A 14,657-nucleotide genomic window follows, 5' to 3' on the forward strand; every position below is an offset into this window, starting at 1 on the left:
TTTTCGATTGCATTGTTTCCCTAAATGACCATGCTATTTCCTGGTCAAGAGCATGTATATATACGGTATTTTACCCGAGAGGTGTGAAATATTTTTGTCAGGCCTGTAATGAATTCCTCATGTGGTTTGCAAGTTGTACATATGTATTTGTTTGTGGTGTAAATCCAATGTATGTTCGAAGGTTTCAAGCTCTTTTCAAAGATCATACTTAATGTGACATGTACGAATCATGTGTTAAATCATACTTAATGTGACATGTACGAATCATGTGTTAAATCATACTTAATGTGACATGTACGAATCATGTGTTAAATCATACTTAATGTGACATGTACGAATCATGTGTTAAATCATACTTAATGTGACCTTAAAGGAGTACGTGTTGAATGATACTTTATGTGACCTGTAAGATTTAAGTGTTAAACTGTACCATTCTGATTGTATTGTGAGCATGTGTTTATGAATCACTAACAACGGTGATACCATCACCAGGTGTTCGCGAAAAGGTGGGCGTATCATGCCCCACCGGTGGCACCCGTCACAAACACATACAAAGGCAAGTCTGCAAAAAGAAGTAAAAATAGGAAATAGCAACGGACATAATTCTTTTGTCTCTGATGCGTCAAATTTGGAAATGTCCACATGTCTACCATAAAACGTTTTAAAAACGTCATTGAATGCTGTAACCTTGACCACAGAAAAGTGTTGTGTAGCTGTCTTTGAAATGTTGGTAGAAAGAACATGCTCGACTGTACCTCAAAAGTTGTGAAATGTAAATACCAAAGGACATAAAGGAAATGTTGACTACTGAAAAGTTGAAGTCCTCCATCTTGTCATACAGTCTTGTGGAGTGTTTTTTGTCACTCTGAACCTTATGCACTTCTGAGCCGACAATGGTAGAAGTTGAAATTGAAATTGTTTGACATCTCAATTGTAATATGAGTGAGTTAGTATTGTAATTGTCTGTAGCAATATTCCAGCAATATCACGGCGGGGGACACCAGAAATGGGCTTCACACATTGTACCGATGTGGGGAATCGAACCCGGATCTACGGCGTAATGAGCGATCACTTTCACCACAAGGTTACCCTACCGCCCCCAATATAATATGACACTTAACAACAAGTGAAATTTGACAAAGCTCATTGAAGTTCAGTTGATAAGTATTTATTCCATTCATACACAATCATGTATCATCTAGAAACCCATAATCTCTCGTCTTGTCTCCTCACGGACTAAAACTGAAGCCTATTCTAGATATCCCACGGTTTCTCGGCCAGAAGTATTTTGCTACTATGTCAGGAATTGCACTTTAGACTAAGCATAGGTTACATAGAACAATCTATAGATTATAAGTGCCACTCCTAACAATTTTGGTGCTAGCTGCTATAGATATAAAATGTCAATGCAAGACAACAGATTCCATTTGGCGTTGTACTTTGTTCACTTGCATTTATTGCCCTATTTCTCCATCAGTTCTGAAGAAAACAATAATAACATGACATTAATGAGCCTCGCGGTGTGCCGCTATTCTTCTTTGTTTCTGTGTAGCGGGCGAATTTTCATACTTGTATGCTGAGTTTGCTTGCTGGCCCATCTCATTCCTTTCGATGTCGTGTCGTTGTAGTTGCCGTTGAGGTTGGAACTGTAACATGCTTTGTACCACCATGCTCCGTGATAACTGACAGCACAGTTTTTGGTCTTGTGTGTGTCCAGATCCAGATTCTTGGCGGTGAAGCGCATACCATTATGCCCAGCCAGAGAGTCACCTGAAGTTGAATGGTATTAAACTGAGTCTTAACCGTTTATGTAAACATATCAGCAATTAAGACACGTTTCATGATGATGTTTGTACAGTAAATAATTATCAACTTTAAGCAATGTACAGGTAGAATATGAGACTTATAAGCATTGCCTTCTCATTAATTCCATTATTCACCTTGCAATAGTTTATGTGGTGATGTGGAGTAAAGGTATATTCTAGCACATGTGTATATGTGGTGATGTGGAGTGAAGGTACATTGTTGCACATCTGTATATGTGGTGATGTGGAGTGAAGGTACATAGTGGCACATCTGTATATGTAGTGATGTGGAGTGAAGGTACATGGTGGAACATCTGTATATGTGGTGATGTGGAGTGAAGGTACATTGTGGCACATCTGTATATGTGTTGATGTGGAGTGAAGGTACATTGTTGAACATCTGTATATGTGTTGATGTGGAATGAAGGTACATTGTGGCATATCTGTATATGTGGTGATGTGGAGTCAAGGTACATTGTGGCACATCTGTATATGTAGTGATGTGGAATGAAGGTACATTGTGGCACATCTGTATATGTAGTGATGTGGAATGAAGGTACATTGTGGCATATCTGTATATGTAGTGATGTGGAGTGAAGGTACATTGTGGAACATCTGTATATGTGTTGATGTGGAATGAAGGTACATTGTGGCACATGTGTATATGTGGTGATGTGGAGTGAAGGTACATTGTGGGACATCTGTATATGTGGTGATGTGGAGTCAAGGTACATTGTTGAACATCTGTGTATGTGGTGATGTGGAATGAAGGTACATTGTGGAACATCTGTATATGTGGTGATGTGGAATGAAGGTACATTGTGGAACATCTGTATATGTAGTGATGTGGAATGAAGGTATGTTGTGGCACATCCGTATATGTGGTGATGTGGAGTGAAGGTACCTTCTGGCACATCTGTATATGTGGTGACGTGGAGTGAAGGTACCTTCTGGCACATCTGTATATGTGGTGATGTGGAGTGAAGGTACATTGTGGAACATCTGTATATGTGGTGATGTGGAGTCAAGGTACATTGTGGCATATCTGTATATGTGGTGATGTGGAGTGAAGGTACATTGTGGCACATCTGTGCGTGTGGTGATGTGGAGTAAAGGTACATTGTGGCATATTTGCATATGTGTTGATGTGGAGTGAAGGTACATTGTGGCACATCTGTATATGTGTTGATGTGGAGTGAAGGTACATTGTTGAACATCTGTATATGTGTTGATGTGGAGTGAAGGTACATTGTTGAACATCTGTATATGTGGTGATGTGGAGTCAAGGTACATTGTGGCACATCTGTATATGTGGTGACGTGGAGTGAAGGTACATTGTGGCATATTTGTATATGTGTTGATGTGGAGTGAAGGTACATTGTTGCACATCCGTATATGTGCTGATGTGGAGTGAAGGTACAATGTGGCACATCTGTATATGTGTTGATGTGGAGTGGATTTACATTGTGGCATATCTGTATATGTGTTGATGTGGAGTGAAGGTACATTGCTGCACACCTCTGTATATGTCGGTGTGTGGAGTGAAGGTTTATATATATATATATATATATATATATATATATATATATATATATATATATATATATATATATAAAATACAAAAGTCCAAAGATGAGCTGTATAATTGACTCATTGATATTAATATATATATATTGATAATTTGTTCCTTTACTCAACATCGCCACATATACAGATATGCCTCAATGTACCTTTACACATATATATACCGTATTCGACGTAATAAGCGCCGCGCTCTAATAAGCGCCCACGGTGATATTTGCTGATATATTGGCTAGTGAACAATCCCAATTAGCACCCTTTCCGATTGATCAATGTACACAATACTTATTTATTCGCGTATAATACTCACTCGTGTGTTATATGCAGCCTTAATTTTGGGCAATTAAATTCTTGAAAAATATATCTCTCGTATATAAACATTTCAGGTGTCAGCATAAACCACGGAATTTATCTTTCAACTGATGTGGACATCAACGACAAAATAATATTCTAATAAGAGCCCCCTATTTCTAATTTTAAGAGGGCCCTGGGCGCTTATTACGTCGAATGCGGTTATATATATATCATACTTCAGGATATGTTGAAACATGTTCAGACATCTGAGTATATCGTCCGAAGTTGGCGTCTCCGAGATCCATAAAACTTCAAAAGACATTACATATTTACCTGCATTCCCCGAGAATCCACTGACGGCAAGCCTGTAGAAGTTCGACATGTTGGCAAGTCGGAAGTTGTTGTAATGACCATATGCAGTCTTACCGTCCAAAAACGTTACGTCAACTCGTAATTCGTATGTTGTCTGGCGGGTTAAACGGTGTATGTTTTCGTTACCTGCAATAAAATACATAGTTTCCATAAGTCAAATTAGGCATACAAATATATAAATAAAATAACAACGATATGGACCACAGCGACAATAGAATTTGCATTTTATAATGATGGTATGTTTGTATTTGTATAAACAAATACTACGGTTCTTCATCTTATACTACGCTGTATTCTTTGTCATAACGTGTGTGTAAAATGAGGCGGTAGGGTAGCCAAGTGGTTAAGGCGTTCGATCGTCAAGAATACACGGGTTCGATTCCCCACATTCATACAACATGGGTAATATGTGTGAGGCCCATTTCTTGTGTCCCCACCCGTAATATGGCTTGAATATTCCTAAAAGCGGTGTAAAACCATACTCACTGACTCACTTGTGTAAAACGATATCCATCACAGCGACAATACCATTTGTGATTAATAATTATGATATTTTGTACTTGAATAAACAAATGCCACAATGTTTCATCTATTTCACTTATAGGTCAAAGTATTTGTCTCGTCAATACCTTTGGTCATTCAACTTTGGAGACGTCAACTTTTGCTTTTCAATGTACATAACATGCTGTGATGTCTCCAATAAGATTTTCAGACATATTCAAGAACACATTGCTTTTTGACTGAAATGCCTTCGGTGTGGACTTTTGACTTTTGAACAAACTAATGACACACTATGTATACATCTTTGCGACCATTTGTGTGAAATTCCCTGACAAATAAGTGGTTTTGGTTTCAACGCATGTGTAAACATATTATGCTATGGTATGTTCTTGTCATAACGATTGTGTAAAATGCCGAGGTTTCAAAGATATATCGATTCAGCTTCAATGGAGGATTCGTGTGCTTCCATGACTTAACAAGTCAAATTATGATTAATGTATTGTATATTTATGACATTGTACACATTCTTACCCAGCCAGAACTCCCCAGTGAGATTGCCAAAGCCGTCCATGTACTCAAACCAAGTCCTGTAGAAATCCACCAAACCATCCACTCTCCGCTGTATCACCTGTAACACAAAATGATTTATTGACTCAAAACATAAAAACATAATATTTACCTGAGTATTAGGACAACATGATCCACAGTGCATACACACACAATTTAACATAAATGAAACTTCTTGGTAATCAGAAATCCACAAACCCATCCACTGTCCGCTGAATGGCTTGCCCTCATTTCGCCTACACATCATTTCGCCTACAATAATTCAAATGCTTAATTGCCTCACCCCTATTATATGAATGGGCATTGTCCATCTCAGGCTGTTATCTAATCCAAGCGGCATAGAGGTTCAAAGTGAAGTTTATACAACCTATGACAACTTCTCACAACTCTTGTTTGGCTTGGTCATTCTGTTAATCTGTTTTGAATGTGCAAGTAAATCTTGTTTATTAAATAAATCTTATTTAATAATTAAGGAATAAAGTAGCCTATCATCGCTTATCACATTGTTTGTAATTGTTACAAATTGGTTAGTTCTTAGTATTGGTTTAATTAAAGGAAATTATATGTCTGCTCAATTGTTGAACTGTTATTGTTGTTATTATTGCATTGGTATATATGTACCTGACCTATCAGCTTACAAGTCAGCATCAAAATGGCAAGTGTATATTATTCATTGTCTTGTAAATGGTAAAATGTATCCTGTTGCTTTTTCCCTGCTTCCTAACAAGGCCAAACAGACATATGTTAGATCAAGGATCAAAGAGATCAAGAGGATTGAAAAGGCAGACAGACGCTCCAGGAAACAAATTAATCTTGGAGGATCATGCAGACCCCGAGCTCGTGTTGACAGACAAAGGGACGAAAGAATTGAAAGACTAAAGACACAGCTTCTTAGTGGAAGAAAAACTGTAGTGCAATTTCTTGATGCCGTTGGATATGTACTAAAGCTACAGTAATCCTGATTCATTATTATTATTATTACTGCATAAAGTAAATATCAGCTATTAAACAATGTATGAAGCTTCAAGATTGTCTTGTCTGTTTAACTGTAATGCAATTTCTTGATGCCGTTGGATATGTACTAAAGCTACAGTAATCCTGAGTCATTATTATTATTACTGCATAATGTAAATATCAGCTATTTAACAATGTATAAAGCTTCAAGATTGTCTTGTCTGTTAAACCTTCTTTTAGGTCAGTTCAATATTTTAGAGGTAACACAGCACTTGTTTTGATAAGGGTGTAGGCGAAATGAGGTGTAGGCGAAAGGAGGACAGGCCGTCCTATGCACCAGGGCTAGTTGTAAGGTGACTCGGGTGAAACGTGGACGTTGTAAAAGGAAGCAGAAATGGATGCTAAGTAAACACTTTAAGATTTAAGCGATGTACATCTTGTTGCATTACCATCCCTTTGTAGTACCTTGACACATTACATTCACGCGCATGTTCCCGTATCTCATTTTTGCAACACTGGGACTATTTATCAATTTTGATGCACAGAAATTGTGAAACAAACATTTCAAAAGTTACCCAAAGCATTGTATCACTAAATATAACAGAACTTGATATATGAATGATCTGCAATATTGACAAAAATGATTAAGATTGACAAAAAAAGATTAAGAAAAATATTACATAATATATAAGATTTTTTTCACCCTTGTTATTAATCAGAATAGGCCGCCAGCAGATCATACTTGCTGGAAACGTAGACTAAAATTAGAAATGTTATGTGACTGTGTGATCCTGATGGTTTGCTGCCCATGGTTCTTTTGACTGGTTTTCCTTGTCCAGAGTCGATAGTGTATATTTGGCTGCCATGATTGAACTGGCACATTGCGGCCTAAAACAGTATTCATACACTCACTATTTTCGGGAAGGGTGTAAACACTTCGTTCACATCATCAACTAATTCAATATAACGCTCTTTGTTTGTATGTCCTTCTGGCCATGACCAAGTCGAGGTTGTCATGAGAATGAGTGTACTCACCAGCCAGCCGCCGTCATGTTGGGTCATGTCACAGTACGCTTTGAACGAGCCTTGTTCGTCTGAAGGTTTTATCCTGTACACGCCATCTTCAGCCTTCGGATACTCCTTCAAAATACTTGCACAATCTAAAAAAGAATATTCCACAAAGCCCTTTTTCACAAAACAATTTCAGATTGGTGATGCTTGCTTCCGTGTAATCATGTCTACAAGTGGACCTTAGTATTCAATGATCCCCATCTATGTTGAATCTACACCACGTTGGGTCCCTATTTTCTCGACCCCATTGTAGCAGCTGTACTGCAAATGAATTTACCAAACGAAGCTGTTGAATGAGTGAGTGAGGGGCTGTTTACAATGCAGTAGAAACCCTCAACTATGATGTTTACATACATATTTAATAATAATTGCACTTCCCTTACGTTGGTTTGTGTGATGGGACTCATATATATGTAACTACCAACAATTTTCAAATTAAAAGCGCATATAATGATTTAATAGTGAAGAGCTAGAATATAAATATGGTAGTGAGACAGTGAGTGTGTGAGTTTTGTTTAAAGGGCGCTTCCCGCAGTATTGCTGTAATATTACGGCGTGTCAGCTTGATGTGGGGGAAAGCCAGCAGTTATGTAAGAGTGTATGGCTTGCTGTCAAAAGACGTTGGTATAATTTCAATTTCTAAAAAAAATGAGTTGTTTTCGTTTAGACAAAGTTTCCAATCTTACCATTAATACTGAATTGTTTTCAGGACAACTGGAGCTGCAATGTCATTAAAATCAGATTTTTGTGCTCGCTATCACTAAGCAAAGATCTGAGGACGTCAAATTACAGGTCACGTCAGAACGACCTTTAATCCGTCCAATCAAAGCGTCGTTTACCAGATCATGCAACCACGAAAAGGTTAACACTGGGTATTTCAAAGGACAGTTACGGACTGTACGACTGATTGCGTCAAAATCATCGTCTTTCACGATTGCTTCAAAATCATCCTCTATCACTCGCTTGAATGGGATAAACATTGCTAACAGAAGAGACTTTCCATAGCCCGTGGAAACTACTTCCATACAATCTCGGCCATCTATTAGACTTTCAAGAAGTTACTTGTTGAGTTTTCAAATTTTGAAATCGAAAAGTATGTTTCCAAGCCGTAGTCTTGAATGAAAGTCGCCAATTTGAAACTGGTGCCGTAGAGTTCGTGAATGGTCGTGATCTGTAATTGGATGTCCTCAGATCTTTGTGTAGCGGTAGCCAAAACCAAGATCTGATTTTAATGAGATTGCTGCAGCAATGGAGATATAATGAATATGTGGCCTTGTGGTGTTGTCATACAAACTTCTTTTTACTCATTCAAGATGGGGCAGCAGTGCGTCAACACTTCTGATTTGTACGTTGTCGCATTGTTGCCTTTGGTGAAAGCCACAACTATTATTCAAAATGCGACAATGCGAAAAAGCGAATAAGCGAGAATTGGTCAATACGTGAATACGCGAGAAAAGTCCCCATTATCCCCACGTGGGGAATCGAAACAGTCCTTTTGTGTGACGAACCAACGCTTTCTCCAGTCATTGACTTAACTGTTAAAGGATGTGCCAAAAGGTAACACTCACCACTGTGGTTATAAAATACGCCTTTACAGATGCCGTCACTTGATGCCAAGTACGTGTCCATGGTAATCTGAAATTGCTTGTACTCGTCCATGGCAGTCTGTAAGTGCTTGTACTCTTCAATTAGATGACAATGATTCTGTTCAATATTTGCATTGGTTTGGAATCCCATTAAGAACTGGGAAACAACGAGTATCCAAATCATATTTTACGATTTCACCTAAAAGACGTATTCTTGATGACTATGACTACCGTGTTTGTGCGATCCCTTTTATAAAACGAATACAGCTGTGGGTATACTGGCACAGAGCTGTAAATGGTTCTCTTTAGGTTCTCGGTGAATTTCCGTTTACACTTATGCCGCTCCTAATTGTTTCTAAGTGTTTCTAAGAAAACAGGAAGTAATTCCGTTTCACAAATGAAAGTTCGGTTTACATGTGGTAATTAATTTGAGTAAGGATGTGTTTTCGATTGCATTGTTTCCTTAAATAACCATGCCATTTCGTGCTTTGTTTACATTAAAAAGCATGTACAAATACCATATTCTACTGACTAAGTGATACATTTTGTTTTGTTTCAGGACTTTGCAAGTTGTGCATATATATCTTGTAATCAAGTTTGAAGTATATAAGGGGCTGAACCATATCAAAACAAAAGATGTTTTCAGGCAATAGCAATATTTGGTTCTGGTCATCTTCTCGAGGCAAACTTTCCCACTACCCTATATCACTGTCTAGTTTAAACCCTTGCCATTTCAACCCTACTTTTCTGTGCTACAATATGAATGGACTATCCCACATATCGATAATCCAATCACAGAACGTTTAACAAAATCAACATCCGTGTTCCGAAATATGACCGCTACCATCGCCTGTCGAGTTTGCCCCGAAATTATTCCCCAAAATATTTTCGAACTGGTTCAACGTTTTCGATCAACTCCTCCATGTACGTTTTTCTATTTTAGTGAAAACTTCAATGTTGTATTTTCAACTCCGACGAATGAACGGTTATCGCAGTGACTGAGATGCAGTGCTATATTTAGACGATTCCACCGCTGAGCGTTTCATGTTGCAGTGTTGCTTTATGTTGTGTTGACTGACTAATCTGTTTGCCTCTGTTATGGTAAGGGCGAAATGTGGCAGTAAGAAGTATCTTTACTGTGGTAATTAGGAGATAAACAAACTGTGTTTTCAATGTAGAACTAGGTTACCTGTAGATTTAACCGCGCTAAATTGAATTGAACGAACGCGTAGCGTGAACACACGAATCAGGATGTGTCACAATGTCTGCTTCTGCGGAGTGAGTGAGTAAATGAACCAACATGTACCAGCAACACTCCTATACATAAAGAAAAGATTATATTAACATACATTTTCGAAAGACATTAACATAAACGATATATGAACTATTAATATGGTGTAGTTTTCTATGAAACTAATAATGTCTAGTCAAGTCAAGTCAAAGTTTATTTATAGGCCTCAGACCAGATACAAATGGTAATACAGAATACATCCAAGCGCACAATGCGCGACTCAACATTTCAGACGAAACAAGACTTTGAGACTTGCTCCCTTACCAATCCCGTCCAACCCATCCCATTAGTTGCCTAAGTGTATACATAATTACAAATATTTTCATATCTTGATCATAATGCATTCTTTCTTTCATTCATAATGAGATACACACGCTGTGCCAATCGAAAAATGACATTTCTGCGACAGTCTTGCATTAATAATATCATTGGTGGATTCACGAAAACGCATCAATGACACAATACTGCGACAAAACGTAACAATACAGGAAAGTAACACCACGTGAGAACCAGGGGACGCATTTGCGCACGTGAAACATCGTGAATTGGCCAATCAAAGTGGACGTAGCCGATGGAAAGCAGGATATGCGCAGTCGGGTGTAGCCAGGGTAATGAACGTGTCCCAGTGCTCCAATTCTGGACACTGGCATCGTACCAACGGCAGGGTACGTCAAGTGTTACAACGACTGTTATGTGCTGTAAAGGTGTATAAACAGCATACTCTACAACTGTTCCAGAATTACGAAGGATATCTAACCAGGAAGTGCGGAATGCCTTCTAGACTAACAAATAGTCTCTGAAATGAACATATAGTACAGAAAAAACAGTTGCTCAGTTATCTTAATAAAAATATAATAAAAAGGGAGCCCAGTGATTCTCTTCATTTTCAGAATACTGCAGTAATCTAGACTTGCCAAACATAATAGACTTGCATGGGCTGTAGTTGATATATTTGTATCAGGGTCTGTAAGACAGACTTAATGCCTTCGTGAGGCTGATTTCTGGAGCCAGATGTCCTATGAGAGGTGTCATTTCGCGAACCGCCTAATGAAATGACAATCAAGAAGTTTACATTAGCCAATCAAAAAACAGCTTTCTCGAGCTATACGGCACTTGTTTCAAACTGGCGACTTTCATTCTAGATTCTGCTTTGGAAAAATGTTGATAAAGTTCTCGATACAAAATTTGAAAACTGCACAAAATAACATTCTTGAATCCTAATAGATAGCCGAGATTGCATGGCAGTATTCACAGGCTTATCAAAGGCTGTCCGTTCAAATGTGCATCCCACTGAAGAGAGAGTTAAACGATCGTTTTCACTGACTTAGTCGTACTGCCCGAAACTGTCGTTCGGAATACCCAGTGTTCACCTTTTCGAGGTTGCATGATCAGAAAACTGTCATTTCGACTGTCACTATCCTGTTCTGGTAAGCGACGTTTGAAAGGTCATTCTGACATGACCCGTTATGGGATGCCCTCAGATTTTTGTTTAGCGGTAGCGATAGCCAGACCCGATTTTAATGAGATCGATTGGTCCTCGGTGTCGAAGGCAACTAAAATAGCGGACTTCTTGAAGTGTGTTTGTGACTTTCACTCAGAAGTAAAATAGTTCTAACAAATACAAACACCAGAAGAGTTGTATGTTGTTACGTTCATCGTGCAAAATAAAATTTTGAGGTGTTTACATGTGTCATGTTTATTTACGTTCGTACATAAGGACGCCACGCATGCGCACATCCAACCGGATATGATACAGATTTATATCACAATTTTTGGCCGCCGCATGTCAACATCAAGCTAGCTGTCGCGAGGCAACAGTGTACCAGTTAATAATTGCTCAAGACATGGCAATGGACAAACGGTCCAAGGGAGATAACAATTCTTCTGTTTATGCAAAACCTTAAGTAAAATATGTAGACTGCTAATTTTTAGGGTGTAGAGGTTAACGAAATTATACGCCAGAGACAGCTTATGTTTGTTTAACCAAATCTTCATCTTAACGTTCGTACAATCAAGTATGTTTATAAATATTTATCTTTTTTAGACCCTGATTATCAGTCAAACGAAGCCTTATTTCAACCGATGAAATAAGGAACGATCTCACACAGAACGAAATGCTTGATTCAAGGGAGGTAACTCGTCCGAGCATAACGTGCTAGTCGTCCCGTGCACAGTATAGTAAATAAATATTAAATTTAAATGATATCCACTTTCTTTCATTACTTTTCTTTATGGAACCTGTGATAAACCTTATTAATGAAACAGAAATTCATAATCCTTATCATTTAATCCAAAAAAGACATTTCGCATGGTATTCAGAAAAGAAAAACCTCCTTTTCCAAATGGTGGGGGTCGTAACTTCATCTCCTAGTTTTGTCACGAGGCCATATGACGTCTCTTGCATAATATCTGTGTAGGAAGATTATGTTGGTAAACTACTAATGGGGCATTGAACCGTTTTTACTCTAAGAAACAGGGGTTGTATTGACCTTGTTTAGCATATTCCCAAATGTGCAGAGGTGCATTTGAAATAAAGGTTGGGTTGGGTTGGGGAGGTTGAGAGAGCTTGCGTACCTTTTGCTGTAGAACATGTATGAGTGCTGTTATTGTATCATATTCACCTTGCATACAAGGACGGACATGGGTATTGTGCAGAGTTTACCCCACCCCCCAAACAAAAAGAAAAAAGAAAAAAAAAAAGAAAAAGAAAAGAAAAATAAGAAGAAAAAATAGTGGACATATTTTTATTATGGAAAAAATGTTAAAGGGGCGTTAAACCGAAAGCGCTCAGCTGCAGAACCATTGTTTGTGTACAGTTAGTACATGTGTGAGATTTGGATTTTTGTAACCGTCACATTTTATCGATTCAATTCTGAATCGTGGGATAGGCAATAAGTCGTATCTTGTAAACGTCTACGTAATAAACGTATTGATACGTCATTGAACAAAAGATAGGGACCTGATCAATGTCTCTGCTGCACACCGACGTGAACACAACTTTACGCTCCATATGGGACCGCAATGCTCTGCACCATTTCTCGGGTCCGTGTTCATCTCTGTTGATTGAGTCTGTCATACAGACCCTGAAACAAATATATTCATTCCAGCCCATGCAAGTCTATAATGTTGCGCAAGTCTAGATAACTGCAGTATCAGGAATGAAGAAAGTCTCTGGGCTCCTTTTTATTATATTTTATAACAAAAATATAACAACAGTTTTTTTTGTCTGTAGAATGTGTTCATTTCAGAGACTAGATGATAGTCTACTGTTGGTTGCATGCAGCTTTTGTGATTGTTGTGATTCGTACCTCGTTCATCAGCAGGCTGGGCGGGGGGGGGGGGGGGGGGGGGGGGGGGGGGGATGGGTAACAAAGGCTGTTTTGGCGAGAATGAAACAATAAATAAACCACGAGGCGCAGTTAGAACAGGTTTTTTGTTGATTATGTGCCGTACTACAGGAGCTCGCTTGTGGACACATGAGCCACAGGAACACACATTGTTTCAGTACGTGTACGCCCGTCAGGAATAATGATCCTGCACAAGGACAACTGCTTGCTGCCTCGGTGCAACGTTAACCTACAGTTGGAGAGATGAGTGAGTTTGGGTTAACGCCGCTTTTAACAGTATTCCAGTTATGTCGTGGCGAGTCAGGTTAATGTTGGAGGAAAGCCCGAAGTGATGCAGGTCTCAGACGTTTACTACGGGCAGGGGTATGGTGCTGACAAACCTAGAAACATAATTGAGGCGAACGAGGATTCAAACGAACAATCATTGGTTTCTGGTGTGTCCAAGGGACGCAACTCTGCGCAGCGAATCGTGCCCCCCTCATAGAGTTGGAACTCAAACGTCAAAAGATTATAACAATTTGAACTCTGTTAAAGCGATTCGTTCATATTCCCTTTCAGGATATGGATGAGCGACACATGCCTGGTGTAAACTAAGCGGCAAAAGAAAGAAGTATAGGTTGGCAGTTTGTAATTTTCCTAAAAACAGCGATAACTAGTGGAAAGTGGGTATTGGGAATATGACTGCCCAGGAACGTCCAAATTGCCAGAAGGTTTGGTTGTACACCATTGACAGTAGCCAGGCTGATTCAACGGTACAGGCAGACAGGGAGGACACAGGACAGGCATCGAACCGGCCGACCTCGAGTCACAACATCACTGGAAGACGGTCAGATACGGCTCATTCACCTGCGAAACAGATTCGTAACGGCGACGGCAGCAACAGCGTTGGGACATCCCATTAGCCAACATACAGTACTACGACGACTTCGTGCTGCTGGAATCCGAACGTATCGTCCTTTCCGAGGAATGTTACTCACTGCTCAACATCGAGGCCTGAGACTGCGATGGGCGAGGCAGGTTCGACGCTGGCAAGTGAGAAATTGGCGTCGAGTGCTGTTTACTGATGAAAGTCGGTTTAACTTGTTTCGAAATGACGGCAGAGAACGAGTTTATCGACGCAGAGGGGAACGTTTGGCTCCGGCGTGTATTCGAGAGGTCCAGTCATTCGGCGGGGGAGGTGTCATGGTGTGAGGCGGTATTTGTGGAGATCAGACGACTGATTTGGTGATTATTCAGGGAAACCTGAACGCAGTGCAGTACAGTGACCAAGTGTTGCAGCCAGTTGTGC

At 39.3% G+C, this 14,657-nt stretch overlaps 1 protein-coding gene across 1 annotated transcript; it reads right to left on the reverse strand.

Moving 5' to 3' along the window:
• Positions 1–1,178: 1,178 nt before the first annotated feature.
• On the reverse strand, positions 1,179–8,987 carry LOC139449913 (fibrinogen C domain-containing protein 1-B-like). Its single transcript, XM_071231513.1, has 5 exons — positions 8,714–8,987; positions 7,110–7,234; positions 5,085–5,181; positions 4,014–4,178; positions 1,179–1,770 (listed from the first exon to the last, which is right to left on the reverse strand). The coding sequence occupies exons 1-5, from the start codon at positions 8,913–8,915 to the stop codon at positions 1,529–1,531; spliced, it is 831 nt and encodes a 276-aa protein (XP_071087614.1). The 5' UTR covers positions 8,916–8,987; the 3' UTR covers positions 1,179–1,528.
• Positions 8,988–14,657: the final 5,670 nt, after the last annotated feature.

The sequence above is a fragment of the Haliotis cracherodii genome, unplaced genomic scaffold (assembly GCF_022045235.1).
Source record: "Haliotis cracherodii isolate W230 unplaced genomic scaffold, xgHalCrac1.p SCAF_8, whole genome shotgun sequence".
Classification (NCBI taxonomy): domain Eukaryota; kingdom Metazoa; phylum Mollusca; class Gastropoda; order Lepetellida; family Haliotidae; genus Haliotis; species Haliotis cracherodii.